We start from the raw sequence: 10974 nt of genomic DNA, 5'->3' as shown, positions 1-10974 counted from the left end.
AAAAATGCTATGTGCTTTAGAGACAGATTCTTACCGGCTTGCAAACCAAGAACACATTTCAAACTGTAAGCAAACCAAAACACCCATGTTCACTGACGCTACCATCTTTCTAGGGTCCTTCAGGATTATCTAAATGCAGCATAGTTTTAATACTCATCATCTCATAAATAACATTTACAATCTACTGGCCTAAACCTGAAAGACGTTTAGGAGGTTTTTGAGAAGGTTTTGTGGTTACCCTGAAAAGACCAGACAAATTTTGCAGAACTGGATGACATAGTACAGCTCAAATTTCACTTCCATTTACATATCTGTCATCTTTTTATTCCTATCCACACTGCTGATGACATACAAGCTTTTGGGGATCATCCACTTCGGTCAGATACATTTGCAATACACAGTTGCCTAGGGTTACCAGCTAACATAACAATGTGTATTTCCAAATAATTTTTCTTTTGAAAATTAAAAGCAATCATTTAAGTGTCTATTAGGAACACATTTAACCCAGGTATTTCATGTACAGGGATTTAGAACATAAGCAGGAAACTACTCAACACAACTAAACGTTCACTGTAGAGACTGCTTGAAAAATAGTGATTAGAGAACCAGCAAAAAATAACCAAAATAATTGAATCCATTAAAAAACCCAAGAGAACACATGAGAAAATTCATGCAGCCAACAAAATTAACTTGCACACAGGGCTTTTATGATTGATGAAGTATTTACTGACAGTGGCTTGAATGGTTTTAGCCAATGAAAGTAGATTTGGGTTCATGGCAGCTTCAGTTTTAAACATCTGCTATTTTCTTAATTAAATATGTTTAAGAAAATTATTACAAAAGTCCATTTCTGGTACCTTTGGAACTCGCCCAGTAAATAACTGATGAGTAAACAAGCTGTTAATCTATAATATCTGGAAAGTAGATTTCAGTCCCTAAGCATGCTTCAGCACTGTTCTGTAATCCACCATCTTGCCTTACCGAGGAAAACTAAGATACTTCTGACTTGAAAATTCCCTTTCAGACCACAAAAGTGCAGTCAAACCTGTTGCAAGGGTGATGAAGATTAGCCTAATACCATCAAGAGATCAGTAACAAAATTAATTTAGGTCATTCCACTAGGAGTGCATGTCAGATTCCACTATATCATTTGTTCTTAACTTATGAAAATGCTTTTAACTCCCTGGGTACACAAAGACTATGATTTGACCTAATCTGTTTGCTTACACTGTGCTTTCCTAGTTTTTTCCTCATCTTTAATGTCACTTTCTAATTTCATGGGCTTTTTTTTTTTTCTTAAAGATGACATGATAATAAGCTTGCTTAGGATGAATATTGCTAGCACTAAGCTGCATTAAGACATTACGTTGTCAAAATTCTGCCATATTCCTTGCTATTTATCTATTTGTGCACAGTTCTGTTTTTTAAAAAAAAAACAAAAACAAAAAACCCCAAAACAAACCAAAAAGCCCATTGTGTTCAGAAAAGTGTCAAGTAAGTCACAGCACAGTTATTTTTGAGAAACACTGTTTTGCAATCTAGGCTGCCATTGACTGAAACCTTTTTGTGTTGCACCGCAGTTTGTGGAATCAAATTGAAGAGATTCTACTGATTTCAGGGGGGTTTGGAACAGACCTTTGCTAAATGACATTTTATTTCTTCAGGGTTCCAATGGTCATATTTCCTCATCTTCAAAATCCAGTTTGCAGAAAGCTATGCCTCAAGCCTTTGTTAGCATAGATATGCCCTGAACAGACATCCTGAAAGTAAGAAAGACTCATGAAGGCACATAATCCTATAACAGAACCACTGAAGCCAGTGTGAGTTATTCCATTTTCTTTCAGTAAAAAACTTGAGAACAGAGACACGTATTCTCACTGGCATTAGTCAGACCCCTCAAACAAAAATTTCATTAAGAAGCAGCTTTGTCATTTCCCTACTTTTTGATATATTGTAATTTCTTTCTATGGAGACAATCATGCACAAGAAAAAAATTTAATTACATTATAGTAACTGGTCTGATACAGTTTAACAGGGTAAAGATACCTCATGTTTGTTTTTATCTTAACTGGTCTCTGTAGCCTAAAGGGATATCATACTTGTATTTTTGAGATAATTCACTTTGAGACTTAGAGGAATTTTTAAAAGAACGTTAAGAGTATGTGAATAGAAACTAACATTCCTACTAAGTTTTGTTAAAAAACCTGTTCTTCCATGGTTTTGTAAACTTTGGTATAAAATGCATTCTGATAAAATGTTTTAATATGCTGTAATGAATATCTTTCTTCTACCCAAGTTATTAATAATTATTTTAGGGTCAAGCAAATCATTCGGCTTGCTGTACCCATGGAGTTGTATTAAGTATTCACTAGCATTTAAAGCAGTTTCATAAAATGTATCTTTATTATAAGCATAATTCTCTTTCACTCACACATTGATAGTCATCAAGACTACAAAGTGAATTTGTATGATAAAAGTCTTACTAGTTGAAATATATATAAAATTATATATATACACATAAAATAAATACATCTTTTAACAAGTCTTCATATCCTGGTGCTGGTGCTGCTGAGGCAAACTACTCCAAGTTGAGGAAGGGAATGCTGCCAAAGGACAGCCCTGTTGTGAAATTTAAGAATGCAACTTGTCATGGCGTGCAGCTTCTGGCAAAGCCTAGAAATACCAGTTCTAGCCAATATTTCACACTGTCAAACATAAAAACAAATAATACATTTTTAAGGGATATTTCCAAGGCTGGCAAATGTAATGTTTAGTGCCAGAAAGGCCTAATTCACATTAATTCTGTTTTATGCTAATGTGCTAGGCACTTCTTCGTCGAGTGAAAGGCTTTCTTAAACTTCATGACTAGTATAAACTGGTTGTATTACAAATTGAAAGGAGGGCACTGATGTTTCCCTATGAGAAAAAGATGGACTTTTTTTTTTTTTTTTGTAAATACAGTACTGCCATGTGATGCACTTTCTTCCTAACAGTAAATTTAGGAGATGGCTGAGCAAGCTTTGCAGTCACTGCCTGAAAAGGAATGACAATATGTCCCTGAATCTCAGCATGCTGCTGTTTCTGGAGAATTGGAGAGAGGAAGAAGAAGAAAGGAAGGAAGGAATAAGAAGCAGCATAATAAAAGCTGGCTGCATACCTTAGCAACTGGAGTGGCCCTAGCAGATGCTTTTTAGGATTAGAACAATGCGATTTGTCTATGTACCAATTCATCTATGAAAAGTTCTGGGTAAAAAGCACATACATGATTTAAAAGCTTATATCTTTTATTCACAAAGCATCCAAGTCAATCATCTAGAAAATACAACCTCAGGATTTTTATATATTTATTCTTTTTTACAAACTTACTGTTTTCAAACAGTAAGAGAACAGACCTAGTTTCTGTACTGGTTCGTCACGATAACACTTCCATGTAGATATCAGAATTGAAAAAGAATCTGCTTTTTGAGCTTAATAAAAAGATAGATTGCTTGATGAGTAGGCCTAAAGTTGGTAGTGCCTTTGAAAATAGCCTGACAAGGAAAATCCTTCCTTAGGATTTTGGGGGTTTTTTTGTTTGTTATTTTGTTGTTGTTTGTTTTGGGGTTTGGTTTTTTGTTTTTTTTTTTTTTTTTTTTTAAGAGTGCATTTTGTTTCATTACAAATCTGAAAAGGGCAGAATGAGATGGGAAACTGCACTTCCAGAAAAAGAAATCAATTTTCATATGCAAATATAAACAATAAAAGATCACATTTTGCTTAATTTTCTTGGATACTTATCACTCAAAGGTTTTTTGTTAGTTTCTCCTTTTCAGTACAGCCTTCTGCATGCGTGAAAAGCAGAAAGTTTTATACTGGGACATTTGGCAGATGTGAAGGATTTCTTGCTTCCTACACTTTTTATAAACATTATTGTATCAAAATTGTTTTGCCATGGGCAAACATTACCTCTGGAAAGAATTCAGCTTTCATGAGGAATAAAGTAGTATTTCAGGAACTATCTACAGAATTTCCATTATCTGAAGGTACATTACGCAGTTCTCCAAGGTTACGTGCTCACCAAGACACATTACTGAATATGCACAAGGTTTCCATTTTCCTGACAGGAACAATTACAAATGCCATGCAAGAATAATTTAATACAAAGAACTGAAACAAGCACCTGTTTAGCATAAGCTTATGCTAAAGCTACAGTTGCAAAACAAAAATACTGACTAGTAAACAGATAGGTATTTATAGTTATCTTAGGACCTAATTATATGATTTTCTAACAGGGCACTAAGTAGGTATTATTTGACATGATAATAGTTACCTTCAAAGCTTTAGAATGGCTTTTAAACTAATTTGTTCAGGTACCAGAATTGTCCATCCTGTGTCTGTTCCAGTAACACTAGCAAGAACTGCCATGTGTCCTGTTAAGACTGGCACACATCACACTAGCACTTCTTATTAAAAAACAAAGGCATGTGGAAAAGAAAAGCTTGCCTTGATCCTCCCACACCTGCAAAGCTGAAGAGTCAATGTAAGTTCACTATATAGCATTGGATTCCTGCTTCTTTTTGCTGACTCGGTATTTGGTTTTTAATTCTTAACAAAGTGATAGTATATGCAGAATGTTCAAGTGCTGTGTTAGTCCTTTATAGGAATATTAAAAAAATATTTTAAAATATACTTTCAAATACAGAACTATGAATAAAACACGCTATTTTGAACAATCATTTTGTTTTGCCAGAGAATACGCTAGCACCATAGATTCATTTTTAATTTTGCTCTGGACAGCTCCGGGATATTTTGGTACTTTTTCCACCATTTTTCCCCTCAGCTCCTGTGTCTGTGGAGTGAGGAATAACCAAGCAGAACTTTTCTTTAATAAAGTACAGAACTAGAGCAGGGAAGATATACAAGTAAGTGCTAACATAACTTATCTGAGCCAGTGCTTGCACTGGAGGTTACTGACATTTGAAAGTAGTTTGGAATAAAGGTGCACTCAGAGTTGTTAAAGGTCTTGCAGCATGTGATCTTAAGACAAGGTTAATGGAAGAACTTCTCCCACTATTTATTTGTTTCACTGGACTTTAGTCTATTTTCTGTCATGTTTGGCAGGATTTTGTATTCTTCAAGGTTATCTTGATATCCCCCCCCAACTACTTGGTGTAACAAAATTTTCCCATGAAAAATGCTATCTCATCAAAACAGTAATGGTTTTTAGAAGCAGCACAACATACCAGCAACAAAGTCAACAGGAAGCCTCCTCAGGTTCAGGATGAGGTTTGTGATTCATACAGAGGAGAGAAACATAACTCCGCTATAGCTGGAAAGTGAGAGATCCCATTTCAAGTCTATCTTCTGCCTGACTCTGAAAAGGGCCTTGAAGCTACACTGCCTACATGAGCTCCTTAGCTAATGGCTACTGCAGGCTATGCTACAGGATGCAAATTCTTTCCAAAAGCAAAATAACACTGAGTTTTCAAAACAGAGTTGTTCTTTTCTGTTCAGCTGTGCTGGGCAGATGCCTTCATCAGGTTAAAATTAGGCAGGTCTTTAATTACCTGAGAAAGTAACTGCATACTGCTCCCATGTTTCAAGCTTAGCTATGCTTAGGAGTCTTAGGACAACCATTGCAAATGCTACTTTCCTGTAGTAAAAATATTTTGTAAAGCTGCAAATTGTTTCCCATCCAGTTACAATAACAACAGTATCCCTTAGCCAAGTATTACTGAGGAGTGGTGACTAAAGAGTGATGACTACCATGACTTTTCAGGCAGAGGTAGAAGTCAATCCAAATCCAGGAAGTTGTTGGTTTGTTTTTTGTTTTTTTTTTTTTGTCATTATCTATCTCTTCTCTAGCCACTCTTCTCCCTTATTCATCTCCAGGCAAGCATATAGAATGTTCGCATTTTCAAGGTGTTCTTCAGTTTTGGGTTCCTACTTTTTTTGTGAAGCAGCTTACATGTGAAGCATCCCACATATTAGCTATACAAGCTTCTGAAATACAAAGCAGTATTTCTCAAATGTTGTATTAAAATCATAGCGCTATTCAGAAGGACATAATAGTAACACTGCTATCTCAGGATAATAAACTAGTGTCCATTTTATTTTGTCAGGAAATCAACATTCTGTAATAAAGTGTTTAGTAGGGTGGATTGTGAGTCAGTCACCGTGAAGTTAAAGCCAGCAGCTGTCTTGAGCTGCAGCATTTCTTAGCTACTTAGTCTCTCCTGGAACCATTTTTAAACATCAAAATATTTTCTTTTTGTGCCATTTTACACACCAATATGTATTAGTTTCCACATTTAAATATAGCAACATAAACTTTATACACATTTGAATGTATAAAATACTAACAAACCCATTTCAAAAGGTAATGCACCACAATTTTAAGAAGAACTTGGGTAAATACAGAATCATGGAAACAGACTCAGAATTATGGAGGTAGGAAGACAACTGCCAAGGGGTTTAGTCCAACCTTCTGCTCAAAGCAGGTCCATTTGCCACAGGTTGCTCAGGGCTGTGCCTGATAAAGTTTTGGATATTTCCGAGGATAGAGGTTTCACAGCCTGAGAAACTTGTGCTGGTGTTTGACCGCTTCCTGCTAATTATTTTTCCCATCCTTGTATTACTGGAGTTTCCTGTGTCCTGATTTATGTCCAGTGCCTTCCATCCTACTGCTGTACACTTCTGAGAAGAGTCTGACTCTATGGTGTTTCTTCCAATCAGGCAATAGTAGACACCAATAAGGTCTCCCATGAGCTTTCTCTTCTTCAGCCTGAACAGACCTGGCTGTCCCAGCATCTTCTCATACGTCCTGTGCTCCAGCCCCCTGGCCATCTGGTATGCCTCTGCTAGACTCACTCCACTGTGTCTGTGTTCTCCTGCATTGAAAATCCAAACCTGGGCGTTGTACTTCAGATGTGGTCTCACAAGTTCCAAGTAAAGGGGAAGGATCACTTTCCTGGACCTTTTGGCTACACTCTCACTGACACAGCCCACTTTGCAGCTGACCACATTCTCTGCAAGGGCACACTGCTATTTCATGTTCAACTTGTCCACCAGGACCCAAGTCTTCTTCTGCGTTTACTTTCCAGCCAGTCAGCACCCAGGCTGTACTGCTGCACAGTATTATTCCATCCCAGGGGCAGCACTTCACATTTGGTTTATTTGAACTTCACGAGGCTTCAGCTGACTCATGTCACAGGCCTGCTGAGGTCCCTCTGAATAGCATCCACATTCTACAGGGCATCAGCCATTTCTCCCAGCTTGTTACTACCCATGAACTTGTCCAGAGTACACTCTGTCCAGGTCATTAATCAGGTCATTAATACAGATGTTAAACTGAATTGGAAGCAATATCAATCCCCAGGGGACACCATGTGAGAGACTGAAAGAGTTAATTTCTCAAACATTGTGGAGAGATGAGGCGCGATTTGCATGCCAACGGCAAGTCAAGTCAAGTCGGCTAGCATGGGATGGGGAGAACTTTTTGGAGGAGAGACTAAAAGAGGTATTGTCTTGTGAGACACTGAAAGAGGTACTGTTTCAAGCATTGTAGCGAGATAAGGTGCAGCAAGTCAGCTAGCACAGGATGGGAAGCGCGCCTTGGAGGATGCACAGTTACCATCTATAGCCAGAGGTCACACAGAGTTTTATCTAAGGAATGGGCCTACAACCACCCAAAACTTGGAATGAAACTCCTTGCAACCACCCCCCCCCCCGAGGCAGGCATTAGAGTATAAAGAGACACCTTCCCCAGGGAACAGCACACGCCCATCACCAGAGGATTGCCACGTCTGTCACCGTCATCGCGGGATCCAAGGGTGGTGATACCTTACCTTTTCTTTATCCTCCTCTCTTCTCTTTTCCTTTTCTCGCTTCTCTTTTCCTCTACTCTTCCACTATACATATATCTGGGCATATGAGTTTTGGATGAATTGTGACGGGTTGCCCAGAAAATAGCTCAATTGCCAAATTGCCTCTGTTCGTTCGCTGAGCTTGCTAGTTTGTTAAGTTTGTAGTTTGCTAGTTAATAAAGTTGTTAGTCTGACTGTTCCTCTGAGTCATTGTCGTGACTCTACCGGCCTGCGGCTCTGCTGAGCAGAGATCGGCCTTTGTCGGTACACATATCCCTGGGGAATCAAAAAGATTCGCCCATCTCGCAACCCACTGAGTGGGATGAGACATTAATTTGGTGTCAGAAGTGGGATTCCCTGACGTGATCAGTGAGAGGAACAGGGAGGGGATATCGACTGAGTCGAGAAGGGAGGACGTGAATCGGTTGAGTCAGAGTCCTCCAGCAGATAGATGGTCATGGCTTCCGGGGTTCAGCCTGATCTGGACTGCTCCCCTTTGATAGAGTTGTTAAAAACTTATAACTCCTGCCTGACGCCCTGAGGGCGAAATTGGGCAGAAGAGAACTGGCAATCTCCGTCCACCGTTGCAGAGCGAATAAAAGTTTTGGCAAAGGAGAACAAGGCGAGGCCTGGGAAAGAAAAAACTGTAGTTTGTGGTGTTTTAGGAGCTTCGCTGCTGGAAGCGCAAAAGGATAAGCATATGGTAAAACAGGCTGAGCGAGAGGCAAGCGAATTGTTACAAGGTTTGATTAAAAGCTTGCAAGCGGAGCTAGAAGCTGAGCGGAAAAAAACGGGTACAAGCGGAAACAACAGCAACTAGGTTGCAGAATCAGTTGCGTGATGCTTTTGTCAGGGAGTGCGAGTTGTGGTCGGAGCTAGCGGAGGCGCGGAGGGAGGATCTTGAGAGCGAGTGTGGGCACTCCAGTCTGTCTAAGGAACGCGAGCTAGTTGATGGGGGGGGTAACTGGCCACTACCCCTGGGAGGAAATGGAACAGGCAAAGTGCCAACATGATGAGAGAACTGCTCCCCAACTTTGCCCACTTCTCAAAATGGAATTTCATTATGAAGGGGGTACTGATATCACACCGGAAATCATAACGAAAGAAATTCCCTATAGTGCAACTGAATTGGTGAAATTACAAGAAAAATATAGTAGGGTCCCTAGGGAAACGGAGACAGAATATGTGTGGAGAGTCTCCCTCCTGGGGGGACACAGAATTAAACTTTCTGAGGATGAGGCGCAGGGATACTGGGGTCCAGGCGTGTTTCTGACTGTCCCCGACACTCGAGCCCCCTGGTTCCTCACTCAGAGGGCGGCATACTGGGCTGGAGAGCTAGACCCCTTGGAACGGGGAGATCCGGTGACCATCTCCACTCCGGGACTGGATCAAATTACCGAAAGTGTGCAGAAAGCTGCCTGCGTCCAGCTCATGCATGACCGGCACTTAATACCCCATCAGCCCTCCCCGATGTTGCTAAAAGCCGACCCCAGCTGAATGAAACCCCTGATAAAGGGCCTCCCTGACCCCCGGAAGCTCTATGCCATACAAATCCAGGACCGCCTAAGGGCAGCGCTCCCAATTCAGGAGTGTTTAACAGAAATGCTAATGCCACGGAGAAAGCAAACGAGGCCCACTCCGGTGGAATTCCCCCTCACCTGGGGAGAGATTGCACAGGAGCTGATCACTTATAGCCGCAACGTGGGGATGTCCGGAGGGGAACAAAGGCGTAAAGCTCCATTTAGGAGAGCTGAATTAGGCAATCGGCCTTTAAAAGGCCGACCCTCCGGGAGAAACCTAGGGTCGGGGGTGAAGAGGAGCCAACTCTGGAGAGAGGGTTTACATAAGGAAATACCTGGAGAACTTATGGATGGATTACCCCTGTCTAACCTGCAATTATTAGTAAAACTGTGGAAAGATCCAGATAAGGCTTTTAGGCGAGAAGAAAGGGCCCCAGACAGGCTGAACTCTCCCTCCGTTCCCCGCCTCTGCGGAACACCAGGGTACTGAAGCCAGGTCGGGAAACCTGCTCTGCCGTCCCCAGTAAGTGAGCCAGGGGACGGCTCACAATGAATGCAAATGTTTTGGCTTTAGAACAAATTTGGAACAAAACGCTTAAACGATGTTGTTCTGCATGTAGTATTAGTAAAAGGTGTAAAAATTATAAGGAACCAGAGGAAGAGGAAGATGATGTTGGATTATTAGTGGCTCCAGGACAGAGAATTGTACGGGGAAGTGATGGTCAGGGTGGAAATGGGGAAGTCGGAGAAGGTGATGTGGACAGTGATGCTGAAAGTGAAGGGGAGAATTTCAGTCCGATAGTAGGAAGAACTAGGAGCGGGGGAGGGCAGTGCTGGACACACACTTAAGGCAGGCAGTGCTGCAAAGTTCCCTTCTCAGTAACAGACTTAAGAGATGGCTGGCACATAGAGGGAGGATCCGGAAAAGGTGGCAAAGGTGTTGGAAACTGTTACGGAGAATCATGACCTGGATTGGAAGGATATACAGGTGTGTAATCCCTTCTTTTTAAAACCGGTCCTAAAGGGGACTGAGTTTTCCTTTTCTTTTGCAGGGGGAGAACCAGGCTGTCACCTGCTAAACATACCGATCTTGTTGGAGGAGAGCTGGACCTCAATGAGTACCACCAATGTTACTTCAGTAATTGTTTAACAATCGTAGTCATTGCCTTAATCTTAATATGTACTTACAATTTCTCACCTGGACAGTGTTCCTCCTCTCCTCTGGGAAAGGAGGATATGGGGGGAGTGGAAACAATACTCCTTCAAACCTTGCGTGGGAACTAATTTGTGGGTTTACTACAATCTGGAGTAGAACTGACCAAGGGGTATGTGTTGCCCTTCCCCAGTCAACTGAACAAGGACTGAGAATTTTTGTTGCATCGCCCAATATTATGTATAACTTGGAAATGAATCAAACAACCCTATGTCTTGTTCCCCCTTTTCCGGACAACTTATACTGATTGGGAACATAATCACCTCTTGACCAATAACTATTCTGAAACTATTCACCGTACTGCAATTAAGAACTTTGCTTGGGGACAGACTGACATGCATTTTGCTTATTACAACAAGTCTGATTCACGTTTCTGGGAACGGTCCTCTTGCAACAC

The 10974-nt window shown here is 40.7% G+C and overlaps 1 protein-coding gene across 1 annotated transcript; it reads left to right on the top strand.

Annotated features, from left to right (window-relative positions):
• The first annotated feature begins 8831 nt into the window (after positions 1–8831).
• Positions 8832–9854, top strand: LOC140654198 (uncharacterized). Its single transcript, XM_072867274.1, is given in 1 exon segment — positions 8832–9854. A coding segment is annotated over 1 exon segment (1023 nt).
• Positions 9855–10974: the final 1120 nt, after the last annotated feature.

This window comes from Ciconia boyciana, chromosome 7 (assembly GCF_034638445.1).
Source record: "Ciconia boyciana chromosome 7, ASM3463844v1, whole genome shotgun sequence".
In the NCBI taxonomy this organism is placed as follows: Eukaryota; Metazoa; Chordata; class Aves; order Ciconiiformes; family Ciconiidae; genus Ciconia; species Ciconia boyciana.
The sequence above is the reverse complement of the archived record's forward strand: the minus strand, read 5'-3'. Positions and strand labels throughout refer to the sequence as shown.